Source organism: Styela clava, chromosome 9 (genome assembly GCF_964204865.1).
Source record: "Styela clava chromosome 9, kaStyClav1.hap1.2, whole genome shotgun sequence".
Taxonomy (NCBI): Eukaryota; Metazoa; Chordata; class Ascidiacea; order Stolidobranchia; family Styelidae; genus Styela; species Styela clava.
In genome coordinates this window covers 1599600-1625918 of record NC_135258.1, presented here as the reverse complement: position 1 = coordinate 1625918, position 26319 = coordinate 1599600, and the positions used below count along the sequence as shown (strand labels likewise).

Sequence of the window (26319 nt, the reverse complement as noted above, 5' to 3'; positions counted from 1 at the left end):
ACTTTAGTGAATGAGTAATCAAATTTATGATATCACAAAACATGGAGTGAATATGTGGAGACGACACTGATTGCTCATTGGTTAATTTTCTCACGTGATGTAAACACTGGAATGCGAAGAAACAAATGGGAAAACCCTAATGGATTCAGTTCTTTCTAAGAGTTTTCGTATCAATTCCGATATTGTAAAGCCGATAAAACGATCTTCTTGGATATGACAATTGTTAGTTTGCAAGCTGTTTTCTGTCCATTGTGAAAAAAATAATAATCTTATACCGATATACCCGACATGGATCGGTCACCGCACAACAGGACGTGTTTCGCCATATATGGACTTTTTTTTCAACCGGGATGAACATACAACATTTGGAGACACGGCCTCACTTGTATTGAATTATAAATATACCTTCAGATAATTTATTTATATTTTAATGTAGCTCTTCGGCTCCATCTTAGGACAGACAAATGCTTCTGTTAGTGTCTGCGAGCGCGTTGTGATTATGAATATACTACATTTCCACGAATTAGTTACGTTCCGGTTGTCACAACTTTTCCAGCTCGTCACTGCTCCGGTTTATATATTTTGTCCACTTTTTTGTATCATACAAACGATATTTAGATCTTCAAAATTAATAAAAATCAATGATTTCCGACTTCCAGTCTCTGCCTTTATGTTAATTTTGTAAGTACATGCAGGGTTGTGTCAAACCTTTCTGCAGCCTGTTGCGAGTTTTTCGATAATGATGCCCCTTATATTTAGCTTCAAAAATTATTTTGGTGCTAAACAAATTCTAGATGTTGTTAAACATTAGAATAAATAAATCAACTATTACGTAAGAGTGTTTGTATTTCTTTACTTAAATTATCAAACTGGGCGACGAACTCACCCCTATAACGTGCTACCTTGGGAGGCTGCCCATATGGCCCCCTCAAGACACTCCCCTGAGTACATGGCCAAATGTGGCCACGGAACTCATATCGAATTGCAGCAATAAATGTTGTTGCGCTCTCACTAAGCCTGTCTGGCCACTTTTTCTTATTTCGCTTATGATGAACTGGGAAAGACAGGTTACATACTTTTGAAAAAATTGGTTTCTACATTTGATGAAGGGTAAACGACAAATGAACAGATAGAAAATGCATAAAATCATGAATAGATCGAATCTCTAAGCCTACAAAATAGGCTAAAAAATTTACAAAAAAAAGACTATTGAAGGTGTTTATTCACAGTGTTGTAAAACAAAAAATACAAATTTCAATGAAGCACATAAAGACTTAATCATAGCATTTTAAAAATAAATTTACTTAGAATAAGTGCATTAGTACTGAATACACGTCCCATTGTGTTAAAGTCCCCTTGTCCCCTATCTTGTTAATTTAATACACTCCCTTCTAATTTGAATACGTTTTTGCATCAAACAGTTTTATCACTAAAAACATATGGAATACCCCAATAAAATATGAATGGGAACATGGAATATTTTTGAACTGGAAAATGCTTTCAATTTCTAATATTCATTGTCAGGGAAGCTGAATTTTATTTTCCAATTCACATAAACAGGTGAAAGAATTGAAACTATGTTGTGCATTCATATAAACATCGCCAAAATTCATTCTAATCCTTTACAGCAGAATAGCTTATTGTGAAATAGTCCCTGGTACGCTAGATTGAAAAAATGAATGGGAACATGGAATATTTTCGGCTGGAATATTCTTTCTGTGATGGCCAATTCTTTGTTCCATATTTCTTCATGTTTGTTTTATTATTCTGTCATAGTTTCATTCGTTTCTTTAAAGCTTCTAATCTGCTGACTTTGGGGGGAACAGGTGACATTATAGGTGTCGCCATAGAGTCCGGTGTTCCTACCTCCTCAATTGGTGGTTTGGGTAGACAGAGCCTGATTCGCTTTCGTAATGATGAACTGAAACAAAAAATGGAAATCATAAATTAGACCATGGCAGTGCAACACATTTAGCAGAGTCACTTAAAAACGGAAACTGAGCATATACCAGAGCATCGCGGAAAAGGCAAGAGAAGAGAATGCAGCTATTGCTCGCCTTTTCAATAATATAAGCACCGATCAAAACAGCAAAAAAATTTAACACAGCGACAAAAACATAAGTTATTTTTATCCATGTGAGCATGACCTAGCATGTTGACATCAATTTGATCCATAGAATGTAATGCACCACTATAATCCTACGTAGCTTCATTGGATCTTGGCATTTTAGTGGTCCTCTTGCTTTTCAGCTAATCGATTGAAAAATATTCTGCTCGGTGGTGTGGGTTCACAGGTTCAAACCCTACGGGGGCAATTATGTGACGAGGGCCACACCAGTGGCGTAGCAAGACTCTCATGGACCCCCCCGCAAAAATATTTCGTGGAAATGACCCTAGAACTCTCGGATAAAGCTAAAACATAGCTTTTTTTATTTCGTCAAAAAGCATAACATGTCGCTATAAAAAGGCAATGGTAACCCAAAATTTGCCGTTTATATTGGTCACTTCAATTTTTTCATACGTTTTTCCTCTTCTACGTTTTTAGGCGCCACTGAGAGGTTTTGCTTTCGACATCATTCTGACAGATGTGCATTACTGGTTTTGCAATGCAGCTTTTGGTTTTGCTGCTTACATTTCTAAATTCTAACCGCTTGGGCTCCATTGCGCTGTGGGCCCTCCCACGACCGTGGGGGTGGATGCTACGCCACTGGGCCACACTATATGGTTTGGTAGGCTTGACCGCCTGTTGCACAACCTTGGTCTGGCACTATATTATCCGATTTGTTTGACAAAACTCACCCTGGCCTCTTCTCAAATAAGTAAGGTATTGGTATAGATCCCATGCTCAATGCAGCTTTCCTTGACATCTGCCTTCCAAGAGGAACCTGGAATACAAAATTATGAGTGAAGATAGGAGTATGGCCAGGAATTTTCAAAAATTCTGAAATTTCTAATTGCCAAGTAAGCAACAGCTAGCGAATACGGACATAGGCCGGAAAGCGTTTGGTTTCAAGAGTCATGATGGTAAAGCAGAGTTTCCCAAACTTTTTGGGCATCGGACCCCTTTTTGTGAATCTTAGTTTTGACGGACGCCAATACTATGGCGTATCAATTTCTGTGCCTACCAACGAGTAAAGATAATGTTTCATTTACAACACAAACGACATTAATGTGATGAATGCGGTTGCTTTTCTCTGCACAATTTATCGATTTTTGGGGCAATTTGTGACAAGCAAACTCGTAGATCGGACCCCGCGACAAGTCTTTACCTGTATTTTGTCATTATATTGATAAGAGGTGAAAAGGCTGCCTTGCGCATGTAGGTCGTTGCAAAAGGCAATAAAATTTTAATTGCCTTTTCTGACAGCAAAGGATATTCGTTCGCAACGCTCAACCAAAAATATCCAACGGCTCTTTGATTAAAATCTATCATTAAATATCGATCAGACTTTTTTCATATCGTTGCGGACCCCCTGTGCAGTTGTCACGAACCCCCGGGGGTCCACGAACCCCAGTTTGGAAAACCCTGGTCCAAAGAGCATTGAAATATTGCTATGTGTGATTTAAAAAAATGTTTTTTTTTCAAAAGAGGGGGATTCCAACCCGTTTGAAGACACCCCTGGGCGAATCCTGAATTGAGACTTCCTTGCGACCTTTTTTTTTAGTAAAGGATTGAAATATACCCAGCGAGAGCAAATATAAATAGAAAGTTTAATCATATAGGTGCCACAATCTTTTGTAGGTCTGACTCTACGGCAATTCTCGACCTGTACTTTGTCATTTTATTGGTAGGAGCTAGAAATGCTGCCACAAAATCAATCATTAAATAAATCTTTATACTGCAGTTATCACGAAACCCCAGTGTTCTGAACCCCAGTGCTTAGAACACTGCTATTATTGGTGATATGCAGAGGTGTTACCGCTCGAAGACCTTTCGAGGTCTCTCGCGACTCTTGTCACACATATAAAGTTTACTTTATGTCTCACAATATATTTCCTGTGATGTAATTATATTGTGTTGACAAATAAATGATGATTGACCTGGCAACCACAATGTTCCGAAAATCATAACACAGCCAACTCACCATGTCTTTTTCAGGTATGAGTGTTTTTTCTTTCTCTCCAGTGAATTTGTCTCTCGAATTATCCAGTGGATTTTCTACAATGTTCTCGTGAGCACAGAGAAATAAAGGAACGAACGCCATGTAGTCTAAGAAAGATACCTAAAAACGCCAAAATTTTGTTAAAATAATTTTAGTTGTATGGAACTCACTACTTCAAAGCTGTTTTTTTAATCATATTGTCTTGAAGTGTTCAAAGTAGTGATTCTCAAATTCTTTACGCCACGCCCCCTTTTTCAAATTTGTCAAGTCTCACGCCCACCTCAGAAATAAACAGCTAACCATAAGCTACAAATAACAAATAGTAAGGTGAAAGTATGATTTATTCTAAAAACACGTTAAAACGACATGGATGGAACAACATAAATGATGAAATAGATAAAAAGTTAACAAGCTAAACTTGTTGTTATTTTCATTAGTGCCGTCGTTTTTGACTAACAAAATAAGAAAGTTAAATATCCAAAATAAAGAGGACAAGATCAAATCGATCAGATATTTTTATTTATAATTAGCTTCACGTCCTCCTCAAAAAAAAAATTTGTCTACACCATTTGAGCACCACTGCACTACAGCTCACCTCTCTATAAATGTTGGTTTCAATCCTCGCCATAACTTCATCTTCCTGTCTTCGACTCACTCCTCCAGCAATCAGCTCGACTCTGAGTGATGAGGCCTGAAATCACAGATAATAGATAACATAAGGATGAATTTGATAAGATAACAACAGCATCTAATAAACAATCTTTCTTTTGACTACTGTCACATTCTGGTTAGTTTCTAAGTCCTATTGACTGGCTTTTGTTAGTTTTTTCAAAATTATCTTCTTTGAAACTTATTCAAATAGCACGATATGACTTATGATAACAGCTGATAAATCTTACATTTTTAATCAAAACTCGCATGTTTATGCAATCAGAATACAATATTTTTGTATTTGATAGACATCTGTGTGCCCTTGAATATAAATCAATGAAGTTTCCGACCTTGAACATAGACAACTGAAAAGCCAACTGGTTAAATACCTAATTAGAACCGGTAAACCAGACTAGAGGTCATTATTTCTCATCTGATTGAGCCATATCATCAGATTTTCTCACTCCTTCCAAACTTTGATTGTTTACAACCATCAAAAATCTCACCTTAATGTAGTTAGGACTTCTGTCCGAGCAGATATTCCAATAAAACATTTGTCTGTAAAGATCTAGTTTCCTTTCTAAATCCATCAAATCATCAATCTCCATCCACTTCTTGGTCTGTTCACTAGAACAAAAATTGTTAGTTTGTTTTAAATATAGTGCTAGCTATGAAGAAGGTTTCAGATAAGCCGTCAAGAAAAGAAAGACAGTGCAAAGAATCTCGCTATGAAACTGTACATACCCGTATTTGCTAGTTTTGTTGCCTGGGCCCTTATTCAAACACGAGCTCTTGTTATTTTTAAAGTAAAATCATACACAAAATTTACGGTATCTTTGAAGACAAATATTTAACGACATTAATCAGTTGTGACAAAAGCGCTTTTTATTTCCTATTGTTCTCTACCACTGAAAAATCAGCTTTTACATCAGGCGGGTATTCAAGCACGTGCCCGTTATTCATTTTTATGTTTTGTTCACACGGGCGGCTATTCAAACCGGCCCTTAATCAAGATCAGGCAGTAAAACCGGCATATACGGTAGTTATGATTCGCAGCTGGGGGAGAAGTTGGCGGGGTACACAATGCTCAACGCAAAATTAATTTTACTTATTTCACAGGGTGTTTTCACTTTACTGAGTTTGAATTGTTTGAACCCTGTTTGATTCGTAAACTACCCATAAAGTAACACTATAAATATCACTTTAAAGACAACCAGGGGGCCATGAGGGCCACAAACCTTAAAAGGTTGGGGGCCACTGGTTTATAGCATATAAATGGTTTCTACAAGCACTCTTTCACTCTGAGGGTAATTAAGCTGATTTGAACAAACTTTTATAAAAATACAACTTGTAACCTTAAATGCAAAATATAAAACTTACTCAACAACTTCAAGCAATCTTTCACACAAAGCACAGACAACGGCAAACATTTTGAAAGTAACGAGAGTTGCATCATCTATTCCGAGAATCTTAAATAAAAAAGCAGATTTTCAAGGTTAAACAGTAGATGATGAATAGCATAAGATTCAGAAAATAAATATTTTATAGATTATTATTAAATAACAGATAATCATCAAAAATACACTTTTAAGAAATATTGATGAGATATATTGTTTAAAAATATAGTACAAGGAAATATTGTTATTATGCTCATATGTCTGTGTGACTAGATGACTAAGCTGGTGACCGTACATTTGAACCCATGCGTATATCCACGGGTTCAATCTATATGCGGGTGCTAAAACCCATGGTCTAGGGTTAGTATGGGTTTAACTATCCGTGAAACAAAAAAAATTCCATAGGTGCAATAGCATACAGGTGCAATTGTCATGGGTTCATATGTACGAGGGTTCAAATGTAATGTAACCGACTAAGCTCATTGACCAGATGCGAGCATTGAATGTCCAGATTTCTCGTAAACTAGTCCAAAGTACAAGAATTACAAAAGAAATTGTTGCAACAGTGAATATCTGAATTAAAAATTTCTGAATCAATCCTTTGGGGGTAATTAACCCCAGCAGGGGTGTGGCCAGAAATTTTCAAAGGAGTTCTGGAATTTTAGATCGAAACATCTAGCGAGACCAGCGGAACGCCAGAATGTGCGTATTTTCTTTAGTCTTGGGGGGTCGAAAGAAACGTTTCAAACTGCGAAAAATTGCTATGTGTGAGGCAAAAAGGTGATTTTAATTTTTTTTACATTCCAATAGGGGGGGGGGTCGACCTCCAAAAAACCCCACCTGCACCCCAGTTTGGAAACCACAGGTGTAGAGCCTTCTTCACATCTAAAAAACAAATTAAGAAACTTACTTTCAATATATAATGCATCTGTCTGGGACTTAATCCTTGTAAAGTCGGAATGCCTTCCAAGGCAACCTTGGTTTCATTCAAATTCAAGACATTGTTTTCGTCTGTGTCTTCCACGACGAACGCTTTACCATAGGTTTCCAGTTTCTCTGGTTCTACAAGTCGGTAGTGAGATAGATAATCTATCCTGCCATCTAGAGGTGATAAAAATAACGTAATTTTCATTTTTTTTTTTTGTCGTCACTAGAAGTGACATCTAGAAGTGATGAAAAGTTTTCGAAAATAGTTTCAGGGGATTCAGCCAAGGATTTTCAATGAGGGGGGAGATTCTGAAATTTCTAACTGCCAAGTTAGACCAGAACAGCAGGGATAACATTGATTTTCAAGTGTCTTGAGGTTCTAAAATGCATTTCCATTCAAAATGCTAAGTATAACACAGAATTTTTTTAATTTTTCTACATGTCAAATGGGGGGGTCCCGACCCTCAAACGCCCTGGAATAATTTTCGAATGTTTGTTTTTTTTGTCATAAATGTGAAGGTTGAAGAAAATTGAGCTGATATTTTCAAACAGTGGCCTCCAAGCACTTGAAAAGGGGCCAACGTGTTGGGCACAAATTCCTTGACAATGTAAATTCCCCGTTCTTCCTAGTTACTTATCGATTTTAATCGGTAAGTATCTTGATAGGTATTTGTCTGTATGTCTGTCTGTTAGATGTACGCGATATCTCACGAAAGCGAGATTGAATCTGCTCCAGATTTTGCATGTGCATTCATCTCATCTCGGACCAGAAGCCTATTGATTTTGGGCGAATTATGTCGTATAATTAGCGAGTTATCAATCAAATATTGATATAGTGATCTAGATTTCTGTAAAGCGAGAGAATTTTGAGACCCGCCGAGTGTGTGTGTGCAATGCGCAGTGCGCAAGTTACAAGAGCGGATGAATCGAAACTGCAGTTGCTGTTTTGGGGGATCCCCTAACTATCGATCGATAAGTCTTCGGTTTCCAACCGATATTCTCGTTTCATTGCTTGATAAGGTTATTTCACAGGGTGTTTTCATTTTGTTGAGCATGAATTGTTTGAACATAATAGGATTTGGAATATATATCAATCAAAATAACATTCTAAATACCACTGGAGTGATAAATAGGGGCCATGAGTTGTAGAAGTCTCCGGAAGGGGGCCATAAGCCCTAAAAGGTTGGGAACCACTGCTCTAAATTATGACACAAATATGAATACCTCTTTGGGATCATCAAAATTCTTGTTAAATATGCTAAGAAGAATAAATTAAATTTCAATGCTAGCAGAAAAAGTTGAAGCACTTTGGCAGAATTATCTCCTATCATTTATGTAAAGATTATTCCGAGCCGTTACACTCCATTGATTCTTTAATATCGTACACAATTATCAGAATATTTATACAAATCACCTCTTTCATCAAGATCTAACGCTCCCTCGTCACTAGAGGCACTAATGGGTCGAAGCCTTTTCCTAGGATCCGCAGTATTGAGAGTGCAAGTTTCCAGAAGCATATTGAGTCTGTCCTGAAGATATTTGCCACCTTTCAAAAATAGGACTTGGACACGTCTTGGTCCAGTAAGAGGTGTAGTTGGACGTCTGCCTGGTAATGTTTGGCCTTTCAGTCTCTGAATCATGAGAAATATAGAATGTCAAAATGTCATATTAACCGATATATAGGGTGTCATATCGTCTTGAAATTTTTTAAATTGCAAAGGGAATTCATAACAAAATATAAATTGTAAAGTCGATTTATGGACACCCTGTATATATATTTTACGCTGGTCATTTAGTTCAGCATAAGAGAGACACTGGATTATATTGGGAGCATGTTGTGTTGGGAGCTATGTTGACAGTATGAAGTCCATGCATCTGAAAAGAAATATCTGTCAAACTAATATTTTACCCGACATGAGTTGGAAATCAGATGAGAGGCCAAAGCTTGCCATATTATTAAGCCGTCTTATCGGCTTTTCTCTGCCCCAGAATAAATATGTAAATCTTATCCTATATCAGAAATACCCTCAGAAATGAATGAGAAACACAATATTTTGAGACATTTATATGAGGGATACTCTGGATGCTGAAATCAATGATAAACACATCAGCCAATATCTTGTTGTGTGACCTCTCCACTTCCATATTTGTTCGTAGTTGAGTGATTGCAACTTTGTTCAGACCAGTGGATCTGAAACCGCCGCCCTCGGGTCAATTACGAGGTAACGATTCAATATGGCCTGTCGAATTTGAGTGAGGTAGTTTAACACCAGATGCCGCCAATTGTTAAGTCATTATCACAGTTTGAGCATGTGTATATTTGTCACAATTCGATTATACTGGTATCCTAAATATACGTACTGGTATCGACCGCTTGCCAGTGGCGCTCCCTTCTTCCAGCCCACAAATATCCTTCTGCTTCTATTTTTGGCCCCTCGTCAATCAATTTTGGGAACAACTGGTTTAGACTAAACTTTCAAACAAATGTAGATTTTACCTTTTTGACAACTCTAACAACTTGTCCATCTTCATCTAAGAATTCTTCGACGTATTCTTCTTCATAACTTCTCTCAAGAAGTTGCTTCTCTCTCCTTTTCTTTTCCTGTGAGAATTGAAATATTATTTCAGAATTAAAAGGACTTTTCAAATAGGTGATTGTACCTGAGAAAGGCTCTAAACAAGCAGGCACAATTTTATATTTTTTGTGTATTGTTATATATATCTTATAATTCACAAGCATAGCTTATTGAAATGGGTGTGTGAGCCTAATGGTCAAAGTATCGGGCTTACCTATGTTAGCACCACAGGGTAAATATCAACTTGGCCATCATATCGCCCAGGGTACGATTGATTAGGTGGGGACAGGGGGATTATGAGTTGGAACCCCTCTTTTGAAACGTAAAAAAAAAAATTCCGCATCATACATAGCCATTTTCCATAGCTTGAATCGCTTTTTGGACCCTGAAGACTGTTAAAAATCATGTTTTTCGACGTCTGGAACCGCTAGCTGTTGTGGTCTTGTAAATATCTAATACTCCATAGTTATATGACATCCTGTATTTTTTTTTCAAACTTTGTTGTTCCTTTTTGTAATTGAGTCTAATTAAGTGAATGTTTAGGTAATTTTTCGTGGTCATTGTGGCATTAGCAGCTTAAAGGCATTCTTTTTGTTGTCCCTTTTATATATATGATTGTGTCGAATTTAGTGACTATTTATTATTGAGTTGTTCGGTTGCTATATTTGCTGCTTCAATGCAGCTACAAGGTGTCGCTGACTGGATGACTCTTTGAGTCTTTCGCGATCCCTCGTCTATTGCAACAAGCCGATATCCGTCTTCGTAATTTGTTATATGCCTTTTGTTTATTTTTGCATATCGTATATTGCTTTTGCATGACGAAAATAAAATCTGAATCTAACTATCCCCCTTGGTCCGAATTACAAAACCGAAAATATTATATATAGTCCTTCCAAAACATTGTAGCCTGTGAAAATGATGTATACTCAGCCGAGCCCCAGTGCCGCTTAACTCAGTGATTGACTCGACTTAGGGACTTGAGATTTGACCTGAGACTCGAATTACTTGTGACTGGAATTGACTCACACAAAGTCACAGTGGTGTGCATTACTTCATGAAAATATGTAACACATACCTTCTTCTGTTTGTGTTTTTCCAAGTCGAAAACTTCTTTACTTATTTTTCCATCCTTGATTCGGCGGCCATCTTTAGTTAGTCTGATTACTTCACCGTCCTTATCATCTGTGGAAAATAGTTTATAATTTGTTAAAGTTTATTGCAGTATGACGAAATTACGGACGACTAGGAATGGATAGGATTTACATTTTATCTCGAGGAAGAAGAACCGATAAAACAGCTTAATCGAATTGTAAACCACGGCCCCTTTTTCGATTACTAATTCGTGTTGGGTATGAGATTAGATATTTGTTTTCAGATGCATGGTTTGGGCGCTTCAGAAGTATGTGTACCAAAATGAAGGTAACTAATTTTGTTCACCTACTTTACATCAAGTTGTGTAAAGGGAATGAAACCTATGGGCAGGGGGTATTTTTACTTGGCTAACACAGACAGTCCCCGAACTCGCCATAGAACAACATTGAGGAAAATCGGAATAAAATTATGGCCTAACCCTAATCTGGTACACATTCTACGGGAGTAGCTGGACTTGATAGACGATTGGCAGGTTTTAGTACAAAGCAATACTATGCATGAGGTAAAAACGGTCAAACAAAATGTAGAGTGAACCAGACCAAAAAAAAAAGAATTTATTTATTATTTACGGTTGAATTCAATTTAATGTCTGATATTATGGCCTGAAATAATGTATCCATACATAGAGTAAGATAGTGGATGATTGCCACCAGGTAAACTCATGTTAATAATAAATGAAGCAACACTGGTTGTGCTTCATTTATTATCAACATGGAGTAAGATCTTATTTATCCCCGTAGTGTAGTCTGTCAGTTTATTATTTTATTACCAAAATGAAAATACACTTGATGCGAACAAAAGCTTGAAAAAAAAACATGAAAATGGCATTTCACGGTGAAGGATGACGCGAAAAAAACAAAGTTGTGGAGCAGCGACACCTGTGATAAAAGTAAGTACGACGATGTTTTAAATGTAGTAATTCAATGAGAATGCTAAATCATATTGTGAACCCTGACCTCTCGTATAGTTACCAGCCCATGCCAGGCATGAGAGCTGTTAACCAGATAATTGTTTATCAGTACGCTCCCCAGCTTTTTATTTCAGGGGAGGTGTTTCAAAATTTAGGGGGTGGAGATATTTTGTTATTAGTGATAAAACAATTTGTAACTTATAAAAATGTGTTATGTATTCAACTGATCATCTCCACTGGCATATGAGCCAATTTCTGGCTATTCAAATATAGGAAATCACTGGTTTCAGATGGTACATCGGATGATGAAAAGAATGTAATCCTTACATATTTGTCTGGCTATCATTCTATCTGCCTCAGCGCTATCAATGGAGTCGTATTCGGATTCCTGATCCAGTTCATCGTCATCGTAAATTTTCTCTTTCTTCTTCTTGGATTTTGGAACCCGGATCTTCTTTCTTTCAACAGTTCCTGGAAAATAGTTAAATCTGAATTATAAATAGGAAGATGGAGACATAATAAGAGAGAGAGTTTGTTTTTTGTCGAGCCGGAAAACACAATCCACATTTATATAAAAATAAAAGAATGAACAAAACATTTAGAATCATAAAGACAGAGTCAAAAACATGGCCCATGGTCTATCATATGCATGCACTACTTTATGTATTGTGCACATAACCCGGATATCCTTTCTTCCAACAGTTCCTGAGAGCATTTTGAATCAAAATTAATGATATAAAACGTGATAAAATATGTTGGTAATAAGAAGGGCATCTTGATTGAAATAGACTTTCAATGTTTGGTGATAAGAAAATTCAAACAATCATATCGTTTTTTATAAACTACTCAGGCAAAGGGTCGCAAGAAAATGAAAGCAAATTGCAAATATATACATATTCATGTCTTTGCCCGGAATGGACAGGATAATGACGAAATGATCATTTGGTCTACTTGTCAGTGGCAACCTTGCAATAGATGTATGAAAAAAACTCATGAACTCAAAGTTACCACAACACAACGCTTTTACGCAAGAACAGGATATCCTCGACAAGGTGCTGCAAGGCAAACCCGCCAAGGTTTTTTAAAATTAGGAATTTTCCCTTTTATATTATTTTGATGCAATGCTGTTCTGGCAGTTTCACCTAGACTTTCATGACTGAACCGAAATGAATGTTTGGTTTGCAATGTCTTACCCAGTAGACCAAATGGTTAATTACCCCTTTCATAAAAGACTGTAGTCATATCGTTATCAATGTTTCTTTGTTAAACATGGCAATCATACTTTAAGATGCTACGACAAGTATTGTTATCATGGTCCTATGAGCTGAATGACTAGGCTCATTGACTAAATGTAGTCAAAAGTAAGGAATTAAGGTAAACGTCTGAATTATCCCTAAAAATTGCTGAATTACCCCTCTAGGGGTATTTACCCCCAATTTGGGAACCACTTGTCTAAATGAAAAATTCTGGTTGTTTCGAAACCAGTAATAATTTAAATAACCGCGAATGCATATTTAGAATCCTGTTTATTCAGATTTCTTTCATGAAATAAAATGGCTATGATTTGCAATGTCAATCAACAACTCACCATCCTCATTGAAAACGTCTTCATAAATTGATTCAACTTCACTATCAGAAGAAAGATCACCTGTGAATAATACCGAGGATATTACAAAAGACACAACAAAATCGCAGCATGAAAGACACTTAGGACAGCTCCGATTCAAAATTATGAGTCTAATAAATACAATCCTAACTCTTAATTGAAAAAAACTTCGACTCCAAATCAAGGTTGAAGAAAATTCAGCTCCAACACTCGCTTCTTACTCAGAGAAAATCAAATTCTGTACTGAATTACCATTATACTGAAAACAGGGACAAGACATACAAATTGCAATAAATTATAAATAGGCCATATTTCAGGGTGAAGGAGACACGAAAAACCAGTACTGGTTATCAAGCAGCAGTACTCATAAATAAGTTTAACATGAATTTATAAAGAAAAAGAAGTCGAACTAAGTATATGTTAATATGCAATTCAAGAGTCCTGCTGCACACTAACACAAATATATTTCTGTAACGTTTCGTCTGACCAAAATCAGACTTCCTCAGACAAGCAAGTCTGAGGAAGTCTGATTTTGGTCAGACGAAACGTTACAGAAATATATTTGTGTTAGTGTGCAGCAGGACTCTTGAATTGCATATTATCGTATTTTATTCCTGCTACAGCATCCTTGCATTACATGCATACGGATCCACTAGCGCAAAGGCATAGAGAAAGGATTGGGAGTTAGTCTCGCGCAACCTCTACTGATCGTTAAGTATATGTTGATTAAAAAAAACACAAAATACCCTGAGGTGATCTGCTATAACTAGCAGTCAACCGCTTTAACTAAGGAAAAACTGACTCTGAACACCACAGACAATGAGACTTCATTTTCCAGAAATCTACCCATCTAAAGTGGATTTCATCAAAACGACAAGTTCTATCATAACCGTGTGTGTCGCTGCTCATGAACCAATCCTGGTTCTCCGCGACTTCCCTTCCCCAGTGGAAATGGGTGTTTAATTTTGTATTTTGTTAATTTTTTATGTTATTCTTACTGGATGGAAAAAATAAACTTGACTATTACTATGACTACCTCTCCCTTTTTTCTTAGTTTTATCCTTCTTCACTCTTCTTCCAGTGACTTCATCAAATTCTGACTCTGAGGAGGGAATATCATCGGAACTCCCCGCTCCGGTATCCCCCCTCCTTCCTTTGTCTTTCTTTTTCTTTTCATGCTTCCTTCTATCTTTCTTTTTCCAAGGATCATTACTGAATATGGAAAAAAACTATTTAGTGAAATAGATTAGGCACATATAAAAAGTACCCCCCGAAGTAAGTGAACCAAGAGGGCCGACACTGGAACGTAGTATGTGTACCAGGTTAGGGTTGGGCAATAATTTCAGGTACAAATAATACGAGACTCATTTGGCTAGTCCCTGAACTCGTAATAGAACTAAAACAAGTTGGAAAAATTTTGACGTAACCCTAGCCTGGTACACATACTACGTTACGGTGTCCGTCATTTTGGTTCACATACTTTGGGGTTACCCATTGATACAAGATACGCATTTTGTGTGATCATCTATCTGATGCATTCTAAAAATGACACTCCCTTAGCGTGTGTACCAGATTACGGTTAGGCCATAATTTTATTCCGATTTTCCTTATTAAGGTTCTATTACAAGTTCTAGAATGTTTGTGTTAGCCATGTGAATATACCCCCTGCCCATAGGTTTCAGTCCCTTCACACAACTTGATGTAAAATAGGCGAACAAAATTAGTTACCTCCATATTGGTACACACACTTCTGCAGCGCTCTAAGAACTAGCATGAAAAGAATGTTTCATTTGGAAAAGACAATCATAGACAAAAAGCAATTGTAAACAAAATGAAGTTGTGTAAAGGGACTGAAACATATGGCCATGGGTGATATTGGCTTGGCTAACACAAATAGTCCTTGAACTAGTAATGAAACTAAAATGAGGAAAATCGGAATAAAATTATGGCCTAACCTTAACCTGGTACACACACTACGGGAGTACCGTTTTTGGAGTGTGGTCATCGCAATTGAGAAGTAAGGTAAATCAAAAACACAGAATTAAAATTTTTCATTCAAATCTAGGGCATTGTAAAGCTGTTGTCCTTTCCGAAGGAGAACAAAAAATGTGAATTATGACTGCAAATTTCAGATAAATCAAACTAAAAAATATTTATCAACTCACGGATCATCGTATCCAATGTCTCTGAAGTCATCTGAATCTTTTCGGTCATGTCCTCTCCTCGCTCCTCGTCCATATTTTACAGCCGTTTTTCCATCCCCCCAATCACTCTCAGAAGACGTTGACACTGGTTCTCCACGCTCACGAGCTTTTCTCCTGAAATTTAAGAAAATATATATTTTGAAAAGCTGTTGCACACCGTCATTCCGTAAAAGTCTCCAGACAAACAGTGTAAGTGATTGGATAAAATAATGAATAAATTCCATAGGATAGAATAGGATTTTAATATTTATCCGAGGGGAGAAGAAAAGCCGATAACAAAGCTTGCGAACCACGGCGTCTCGTTTGGGTACCAGGAGGTCACCTGTTCATCCTGGAGAGAGATAAGCTGATGAAAAGTTCAATCATTTGGAAAACTGAGGCCTCTCAGTGTTAGATATGGGATTAGTTAGCCAGTTAGAATGAGGATAAATTCACATAGTTATTCTATTGGGAATCGTATTTGCAAACATGCACATTGCACAGGTAAATAGCTGCAAACATGGGCAACCTCTTGTTCAGACAAAAAAAGTCGAACTTACCGTTCTTTCTTCCTCTCTTTTTTCTCCTGATATCTCTCATATTCATCTCTCATTCTTTGCCTTTCTTCTTTTCTCTCGATTTTTTCTCTCCTGCGTCTCTCGTATTCTTTACGCTTCTCTTTAGTCATTCCCCGTAGCTATGAAATAGACAATAGGGACATGGAATTATTATGTATATTTTGGAAAAGGGGAAAGCTGATAAGACAGCTTAACAGTTCTGGGTTGAATTCATAATCAAGTCAAGGCAATCACTCAGTAAAGTCTCAACAATCCACTTAATTTGATGATACTTTTTAAGTAACTTTTCTCAGAGATGTGTCTCCTTTAAGTCTGAGTGAGTGCCCGTAACTTTGCTCAGAGACGAGTCTCCTTTACGTCTGAGTGAGTGCAAATAACTTTGCTCAGAGATGACTCTTGTATATTTCTCAGTGAGTGCGCATAACTTTGCTCAGAGATGAGTCTCCTTTACTTCTGAGTGAGTGCCCGTAACTTTGCTCAGAGATTTGTCCCCTTTACTTCTGAGTGAGTGCCCGTAACTTTGCTCAGAGATGAGTCTCCTTTACTTCTGAGTGAGTGCCCGTAACTTTGCTCAGAGATGAGTCTTGTATATTTCTGAGTGAGTGCGCATAACTTTGCTCATAGATGAGTCTTGTTTATGTCTGAGTGAGTGCGCATAACTTTGCTCAGAGATGAGTCTCCTTCACTTCTGAGTGAGTGGTCGTAACTTTGCTCGGTGATGAGTCTCCTTCACTTCTGAGTGAGTGCCTGTAACTTTGCTCAGAGATGAGTCTCCTTTACTTCTGAGTGTGAGCCCATAACTTTGATCAGAGATGAGTCAGTCTCCTTAGCTTCTGAGTAAGTGCTTAACTTTGGTCAGAGATGAGTCTCCTTTACTTCTGATTGAGTGCCCGTAACTTTGCTAAGAGGTGAGTCCTCTTTACTTGTGATTGAGTGCCCGTACCTTTGTTCAAAGATGAATCTCATTCACTTCTGAGTGAGTGCTTAACTTTGCTCAGAGATGAGCATGAGCCTGCTTTACTTCTGAGTAAGTGACGTTGCTTCGAACAAATAAATATAAATCTCCCACCTTGTTACTCGAAGCCTCGGAACTGAGGTCGCTCGATGATGTGCTTGGTGGTCTAGGCGGACGGCGTTTCTTCTTTTTGTGGCCTCGACTTCGATTGCTATCATCGCTGTCAGTTTCAGAAGAGTCTGAAAAACATGAAGCAGTTCTTAAAATATTATATTCAATGATGGCATTAGAGCTGTAAAGTGCTCTGTTAAGCTGGGTGCCCAGTTCGGCGGTACAGAAGTGTGTGTACCAATATGGAGGGAACTAATTTTGTTCGCCTACTTTACATCAAGTTGTGTAAAGGAATTGAAACCTGTGGGCAGGGGGCTAACACAGACAGTCCCCGAACTTGTAATAGAAGTAAAATAACCTGGTACACATAATACTCGAGTATCCCCAGTTCTGTTAGTGGATTATTGCAGCAAATTTCGGCTAAGCGCATTTATTAACTATGCATTTAACTGAGTTTACAGCACTGACCAGAATAATACTTCTTTCTTCTGTCCTTCTTTCTGTCTTTCCGTTTCGAATGTTTCTCGTCTCCAGCAGAACTTTCTTCTGTGCTGGTCGAGTAACGACGCCGATGTCGGCGATCTTTAAAAAAAAATGAATAAATTGAATAGAAAGTTTAACAAATAAAATGAATACTATGTTATTTATTTCTAGATTTTAAAAAATTTTTACACCTTGATTATAAACAAGGTTCTGGACCAGATGTTATACAACACGGACCACTTCTTTCATCTGAATTTTCCAAGTTGAATTCCGTACGCTATAAACCATACTTTGGGTTTTATTTGCTCTGCTGATTCTATTATCAGCTTTATTTATTTTGTTCAGCAATTATTTTAACGTCTGCTATGCTAATTATGGAATAGAAATAAACTTCTACCTATTAAACCTATTCGAGCTTGTCGAAAGCTTTTTCAGTGGGCCACAGGTTCCTAAAGTGCTCCACGCAGCGCTCAGGACTCTGTCAGAGAAACCTACGAGTCTCCGCAAATTATTCATTTACTTATTAAAATACTGAAATTTTTTTAAATACAAAACAGCAAATACATCTGAGTCATCAAATAGGGTCATTTTAGTTTACTCAGGAACATTAATCAGAAGGTAACAACATGTTTTTTTTCTCATAAATTTATCGCGGGAGCTCTGTAAATTGTAGTCTCACAGGCTCCATAACACCAAAATGTTGAGAACCCCTGCAGTAGACAAACACTTGTTTAATCAAAACTCAATCAAGATTTCCTCCCACCTTTTTTATCTTTTCTTCTCCTTCTGTCTCGTCTGCTGTCATCGCTACTTGAATCTGAATCGTCTGAATCTGAAAAAAAATTTAGAAAACTACTAAACCTCAATGATGAATATGAATGATCTTGTAAAACCAGTGATTCCCAACCAGAGTTTTAAAATTGAAGTTTGGTTGTTTTCAATAAATTCGGAGTCATATTTTCAAATTACGTCGTTCGCTTTCTGTTACGTAGTTGTCTACTTCTATTGCTACGTAAAAATAAAGATAGACACTACCTGCTGCCATTTCAGGATCTGCAATTCATTTATCTGCTGCTAAATCGAGTTTAGCAAACATGTGTGATTTTTCCAGCATTACAAAGAAAATCAGGCAAAGATGAGGAAGTAGAGATGATTTTTGCCTTTATTCTGAAGTATTTTTTAGCAGAATTTTTTTTTATGCGAGTGCGCCGAGAGTTTTTTACCCTGATAATTTGGTGCCGTCCAAACAAAAAGTTTGGGAACCACTGATATAGTGGATAAAAACAAATTAAAATATCATACAAGTAAAGCAAACTTACATTTTTTATGTCGTCTATGTCTCCTGTGTCTTCTTCTTGAATCATCCGAATCATCACTGTAAGAGCTTGTATCAGAATCGGAATATTTACCTCGGCGTCGATGTCGATCTTTCTTTCTTCTGCTTCGATGGCGGGAACGTGAAGAACTGAATCAATAAGAAACTAGTTGTGTGACATTATACTTGACATGTGGTATAACGTGTTACGTTAAAATTCTTTAACCTCGAGTTAAACCAAAAAAAGAGTAGTGTACCCTAATAGTTGGTTCTACGAAGAGAATTTTGTCTCAGAATATTAGGATTTTTTTGTGAAATTTGACAAAGAGTAAGCAAGCATTGAAGTAGAACCACCATTCCTTCATACCCACCTTGATCCTGTACTGTAAGATCTTCTTCTATGTCTTCTATGCCTTCGACGTCTCGATCTATCAGATTCCGAACCAGAACTGTCATCATCACCATGGCGACGATGACGTCTGTGTCTCCTATGACGACGGCTACGGTCTGATTCACTCCCAGAGTCCTCACTGCCATCACGATGTTTGTGTTTTCGTCGGCGACGGCGTCTACTTCTCTGAAAACAAAAATAGTTTGCATTTATTCACTGTAGTAGGAACTGCAGTAAAAGTACCAAGGTATTTCCTTAACAGTATTGCCTTGATACGCTACAAATACTTTATCCCAGTACTATTGGACGTTGTTGGTTTTAGAGAGCTGGCGATCACTTGCAGCCAGGGTCAAAGTCTTTGCATTTGGACAAATGGCTGGCTGATGATTCTCATTCCGACAATTTGCTCCCAAGCTTTTCCTTTTTAAGGGAGAGTTTCAAATTTCGAGGTGGGAGATATTCTGCTATTAGTGGTAAAACTATTTGTAACTTATAAAATTGCGTTATGTGTTAGACTGATTATCTGCAGTAGTATATAACACGACTTCTTGGATATTCAAATACAAATATAAGTTAGGAACTAAAGTGTGGTGTCACACCTTAAAACCAGGGAGGGTATTTGAAATTTTAGGTGGGGGATGTTCGCCCCCTATAGGGGTGTGTGAAGAAATAACTGCGTCCCGACATAGTCTCGTAACTGTATGAGAGGCTGTAGTTTGCCATATGATTAAGCCTTCTTATCGGCTTTCCTCTCATTCTGGATAAATATAAAATTCCTATTCTATAAGTAGACAGTCACATCAGTTTTCCTTTTCCAGAAAAAAGTATGAAAATCTTACATCAGAATCAGAGGAATAGTCTGACCCTCCAGATCCAGATCGATGCCGACGTCTTCTGCGTCTCCTTCGATGTCTGCTGTCATCGCTATCACCTAGATAAAAATAAGAGTAAAAGCTTCAAAATAAGGCGGGGACCAATGAAAGTAATGGGTTGAGTTTATGGACGAGTCAAACTTTTCTGCTGCTCGAGGCGAGTTTCTGATAATGATGCCCCTTATACCTAACTTCAAAATAATTCGGGAATAAACAAATTATAGATGTTGTTATACATGAGAATGAATAAATCAAAGGTATTTGTATTTTTATTATTTAAATCAGAATAAGAAACACTCTCACCCCTATAACGTGCTGCCCAGCGATGCTCTTATGGCCCCCCTTTAGACACGCTCCTGAAAGTAGGGGAGCAATAACCTTGTGAATAGGGATTTGTGCAACTATGTTGGCATAACAAAGTAAAAATCCGGGTTTCTGTGCCTAACTAAAGTATCTCGCCACTTATATTTGAGGTACTGCAACATTTAAAAGACCTATCATTGCCATAATCCTCCGCAAAAAGAAATTTAAAAGTTTTATGCAGTGAATAACTGGAACAAGTGGTTGAGAACCGACTTGTATTAGGATGCGGAAGTACGGCATGGAATGTCAAACAAATTAAAAATCAGTGACATTTGAAACATGGTTTTTAAAAATAATTTAAAGTACGCCTCTTTAAACTGGGAGTCCGCAAACTGGGAAGCGAAAAGGCTCAACGGAAGTCATGTTAAAACTTTTTACAACATCAACTCATGTAAAAACAAAATATTGATCAAATTTGGAAAATTTCAAACCTGTATTGCGATCCACCATCACCAAAATAGAAAAAACGTAGTAGCTTGTTACGAAACAGAGCTCTCGTTCATTTAAAGAATCTCACCTGATGATCCACCAGAATCATCTTCTCTTCTTTTTCTCCTGCGTCTCCTGCTTCTTCTTCTCGATCTATCGCTGTCATCTGTCTCGCTTCCACTACGATCTGAAGATCCGTGACGTCTATGTCTTCGTCTGCGGGATTCTGATGAGACAAGAATAAAATTATTAGAAAAGATTTCGACTAGATTTTGATATTTAAATTTTCAAAATTTATTTTGTAGTGAGAATTTTTTTGGAAAATCAATATTCAATAAGTTTTAATAAAAAGTTTAAATTGCCAAAACTTACTATCTGTTCAAAAAATGGATGTAAATATTTCATGATTTTGATAAATTTGATAATACCTTAACTATTTTTAAATTAATTTTTACAAAAAATTTTCACAATGACCACACACTTTGCTTTGGTTCACAAATTCCTGGAGGGAATTTTTTGGATAGACTTTTTATAGGGGAAATTTTTCATACACTACCAAAATTTGTTAGTAACACACGCATAGGATTAGTTTTCAACAAATGCCGCCGCTTGCTGATCCTACCGCAGATGCGCCGCCACTGACAAAGTTTACAATTTTTTGAAGCAAAATTAAATTTGTATCTAACGAATGAAAAAAGGTTTAATTCGGTATAAATCATTTAGAAGCAAAATTCAGATTTCAACCAGAAATAAGGGAAAATACTTCAGTTTCATGTTCTTATTAGACTTGGAATTTAAAACCAAACACAGACTGCACTGCGGGAAGAGCAGAGGCGGCGCATTTGCGATTTTAAAACTGGTATTCTATCAAGCCTGTACTCCCACCTTTTTCTTCTCTGACTACACTATTCCATTCGATTAACTCTCCATTATTTTTACTCAAAGATTTGACTAAATAGCTTTCCTTTTATAAAAAAAAATCAAAAGTCAAAGATGATAGTGCAGGATATGTTTTGGTGATTCATAAGTCAAACTGTCTGATGTGATAACATTATAAATACTTGTGAAAGTAATAAATTCAAAAATTGTACCAATTTTAACGTCTGGTCAGGTCTCAATTATTCATATTCTTGTTATAACATCTCTTCTATTTATAATATAAACAAAGTTAAAAATTTGATGCCAAATTTACCGGATTGGTTTCGGAATTAATTTTTAGTTTTGGAACTAAAGTGGAATTTTTTATTCGATCTTACTGTGCAATTGATGAATATTAACTTTATTTTAAAATTCCCCCAAGAATCATCATTAAGCATGGCTTAGCAGCATCAGTGAATTTGAATGGAATTAGTCATGATTCCATGGAGGCAAAAATTGGTAATGCATCGTAATAAAGAAGACCATTTAATAACAAGAATTCGGAGTTGACTTTCCAAAATTTAAAAAATCCTCTTATAAAGTTTTTTTTTGTTATTTCAGATGCCTAAACTTGCGTAGTAAATTTAAAAAAAAAAATTTTTGATATTTTCGTGTGGAAAATATTCCTTGAATTCTTTCCTCCATCTACTCTGACCCCTAACCTCAATCTAACCTTTGACCTCTGGATCAGCGGCAGTAGCATTTGTCTTATCCACAACAACTCACTGCGGTCACGATCATCGCTATAGTCGCTGTAATCATCATCCGATGAATGTCGATGTCTATGCTTCTTTTTACGACGGTGTCGACTTTTACGACGAGAACGACTGTCCCCACTTTCACTCCCCGATGGCGTTCGACTTGAATAATCTGAGTGAGCGCTCCCGCTACGTCTGCGATGACGAGATCGGTGTTTTTTGTGTTTTCTTCGACGTCCGCCCTCCTCGTCGCTGCCACTATCACCTTCGCTACCTGATGAACCATGACGTCCACGGTGTCGGTGGCGATGTTTCTTTTTTCCATGTCTACGAAGCCCCCCGCGTGAGTCGCCACTATCATACGAGCTTCCACCTGACCCATAATCAGAACCATCCTTTCTTCGTCTGTGCCGACTTCTACGCCTTCGTGATCTTGACCCTGATCTTGACCTTGAACCTGACCCTGAGTAGTCATCATCATCACCGTGGTGACGATGTCGACGACCTTTGCCTCTATGTCTTGACCTAGAATGCGACCTTGATCCTGACCTTGAATCAGATCCTGAATCACCATGACGACCACCCCGGCGTCTCCTACCACCACCACGACGTCTCCTACCACCACCACCGCTATCTGAACGACTTCCACTCCTAGAATCGTGTCTGTGGCCTCGACGTTTTCCATGTTTTTTTCTCCCTTTGCGATCACCGTCCTCCCCGGAGTAATCCGATCCAGATCCGCTTTCATCTCCTTTACGGCCACGTCGATTCTTCTTTTTTTTCTTGCCGTGACCTCCTTGAGAGTCATCACTAAATTCCTCGTCATCACCCCCTCCCCCTTTCTTTTTTCGGCCTTTTTTCTTCCCCCCACGTCGTCCCCCGTCACTTCCAGATTCATCATCATCGTCGTCATATTTGCCTTTCCCTTTTTTTCCTTTCTTTTTTCTCCCCCCACGACCCCCACCATCACTTTCGCTGCCTGAATCGTAATCCCCACCCCCTTTTTTCTTTCCTTTGCGTCCTTTTTTCTTCCCGTGTCCACCTCTGCTGTCATCAGTGTCATCTTCTGAATCACCGCCACGACCTTTGCCCTTTTTGCCTTTGCGACGTCGTCCATGTCCGTGATCTGATCCGCTGTCGTCGAAATCGCCGTCTCCGTGGTGACCACCTTTTTTCTTTCCTTTGCCTTTCCCCTTTGCTTGGGAATCCCCAGAGTACGCACTATCATCATCATCATGGCCCTTTTTGCGGCCCTTTTTACGTCCCCCTACTCCAGTTTCGTCGTCGCTTCCACTATCCCAATCTCCACCCCCTTTTTTCTTGTTTTTTCCCCTCCCACCTGGCCCTTCTTCGTCGCTCTCACTTTCCCACCCTGTTGCTCCTTTTTTTCTTATTCTCCTTGTTGCTCCTTCCTCCTCATCACTCTCACTCCCACTCTTACCATCTCTCCTCCTTCTCCTTTCTTTCTCTTCTTTCTCATCAAAAGCAAGCCCACTGTCTGCATGAGATTCTTCATCTTCACTGCCGAGTCGTCCTCGACGTTGTTTACGACGACGTTCTATCGCTTTCTGAAAATAAAAATTTGTTTAAATTTTGGACTGTCAGACTGAAGCAGCTAGTGAGTCCGGCAGAGGACCGGAAATTGTGGATTTGCGAGAGTCATGCGATCTAAAAAGAAGGGTCGTAGCCAGAAATTTTTAAAAGGGGAGGGGGGTTCTAAAATTTGTATTTGCCGAGTTATGCCATAACAGCAAGCAGGCTCGTCCGGTTTCTGGAAATCGTGTGTTTTCATGGTTCTTAAGGGTCTAAAAAACGATTCAATCTACAAAAAATCTTACGTATGATACAGAAAGATGCTTTTTTTATATTTCAAAAGAGAAGGCTTGGACAACGTGGTTATTGAGAGTCATGCGGGTGTGAAAAGCGTTTCAAGGTAAGAAAAACCGGCGGAAAAAAGTGATTGGAAACATCTAGCGCTCATCAACAGACTAAACCTAAATAAGACACAGAAAAATGCTTTTCTACATTTCAAATGGTGAGGAGGGGAATTACGAGATTTTGAAATATAAAAAATGAAAACCGATATCTATTTCTATTTTATAAACGTTTTTATTTTAAAACTGATAAGCATAGATTATTCAAAAATGACCAATCATTTTGAAACGTGTTCGAGAGATTTCTTGCTGTTGAGTGGGTCAAAAAATTCGCGTCATCACCTAGGTAGACTAGGCCTTATTTTAAGGGGAATGGCCTATATTAAAAATATTTTTAAAATTCAGGCTAGGGCTTATTTATGGGGTCACACGGCACATGTATACTTGTACAGAGCAAGAGTTGGAAAATAAATGATGCTCCTGAAGTATGTGCACCAAGATGGCACACAATCTGAAACCTAACCTGGTGCACATACTATGTTCAGGTTGTGCGCCATCTTGGTGCACATACTTTGGGAGTACAGTACCAAATAATTTACTCACTTGTACTTTTTCCTCATCAAAAACATCAATTGGTTCGCCAAACTCATCGACAAGAACGTTTCCTTCTTCGTCTAGCGCTAGCTCGTCGAGGCCGACATCATTGGGATCCCAGTCCGTGTCTAGTTGGTCTTGGTCAATACCTGCTGCGGCAAGTTTCTCTTGCAAACGTCGTTTCGCTGACTCTGAGCCACCTTCGCGAAGTTTCATCTGTCAGAAAATATGATTTAATGTGGAATACAGATTGTTTTGACAAGTGGGTAGGTTTGCAAGTTCTAGTCCAATACGGGGTTGAGTATGTACGAGAGGATTGCTCCCGGAGTTTCATCTGTCAGAAAAAATGTTGCGTCAATGTCTTGTGTCATTCTGTATTTGCCAAAACGTAGTGTACCACTATAATTTGATAGTTTCATAGAGCTTTCTCATTTCAATGGCCGCATATAACTTACAACTGCTCAATCAATCAATCAAATCGTTTTTTATTTGCTCTCTAGGCAAACGGGCACAACAAAAATAAAGCAAAATTGAAAATAGGTTAGGGTTTACATATTTATCCCGGGGGAGAGGAAAGCCGATAATACCGCTCAATCATATGGCGAACCACGGCCTCTCGTCCGGTTACCAGTCCAGGTCGGGTATTGGATTAGTTAGCCAGTTATTTGCTTTCGGAAGCATGGAATTGATGGTGGAGGAAGCCGTAACCGACCAGCGGTTACGTGAACCCCCCTACGGCAGCAAGGAGCCCAGCAATCCTCTTGCACATGATCATCCCCGCATGGTATTCGAACCTGCGATCTCATGAAGGGTAATCAGAGATGCGGTGGCGAGCGAATTCCTTATGCTAAGCACAATGCGCCACACCGCCGAGCAAATATACACATAATCATGCCTTTGCCCAGAATGGACAGGATAACCACGAAATGACCATTCGTCTACTTGTTAGCGATTACCTTTCAATTAATTAAAAGGTGCTCCCGAAGTATGCGAACCAAGATGGCGGACATCAGAACGTAACATGGGTAACAGGTTAGGGTTAGGCGATAATTTGTTTCCAAATTTCCTTATTTTAGTCCTATTATCAGTTCGAAGACTAGCCAAGAGCCTCCCGTAGTATTTATACCTAAAATTATGGCCTAACCCTAACCTAGTACACATATTACATTCCGATGTCCGCCATCTTGGTTCGCATACTTCGGGAGCCCCAATTAAAATTTATGAATCAAAGTT

General features: G+C 38.1%; 1 protein-coding gene across 1 annotated transcript in view; it reads right to left on the bottom strand.

Annotated features, from left to right (window-relative positions):
* Positions 1 to 840: 840 nt before the first annotated feature.
* Positions 841 to 26319, bottom strand: part of LOC120339686 (uncharacterized) — a 35045-nt gene continuing 9566 nt past the window's right edge. The window contains exons 8-31 of the mRNA XM_039407862.2: positions 25096 to 25302; positions 22647 to 24186; positions 21091 to 21228; positions 20178 to 20269; positions 19319 to 19524; positions 18952 to 19097; positions 18396 to 18464; positions 17618 to 17731; positions 17153 to 17277; positions 16066 to 16202; positions 15488 to 15640; positions 14359 to 14534; positions 13305 to 13364; positions 12044 to 12187; positions 10730 to 10836; positions 9576 to 9680; positions 8493 to 8709; positions 7062 to 7252; positions 6135 to 6223; positions 5261 to 5381; positions 4699 to 4794; positions 4086 to 4223; positions 2800 to 2885; positions 841 to 1921 (exon numbers count right to left, since the gene is read on the bottom strand). Of these exons, the coding sequence (XP_039263796.2) occupies positions 1771 to 1921; positions 2800 to 2885; positions 4086 to 4223; positions 4699 to 4794; positions 5261 to 5381; positions 6135 to 6223; positions 7062 to 7252; positions 8493 to 8709; positions 9576 to 9680; positions 10730 to 10836; positions 12044 to 12187; positions 13305 to 13364; positions 14359 to 14534; positions 15488 to 15640; positions 16066 to 16202; positions 17153 to 17277; positions 17618 to 17731; positions 18396 to 18464; positions 18952 to 19097; positions 19319 to 19524; positions 20178 to 20269; positions 21091 to 21228; positions 22647 to 24186; positions 25096 to 25302 (4608 nt within the window). The 3' untranslated portion in view covers positions 841 to 1770. The remainder of the gene's footprint in view (positions 1922 to 2799; positions 2886 to 4085; positions 4224 to 4698; positions 4795 to 5260; positions 5382 to 6134; positions 6224 to 7061; positions 7253 to 8492; positions 8710 to 9575; positions 9681 to 10729; positions 10837 to 12043; positions 12188 to 13304; positions 13365 to 14358; positions 14535 to 15487; positions 15641 to 16065; positions 16203 to 17152; positions 17278 to 17617; positions 17732 to 18395; positions 18465 to 18951; positions 19098 to 19318; positions 19525 to 20177; positions 20270 to 21090; positions 21229 to 22646; positions 24187 to 25095; positions 25303 to 26319) is intronic.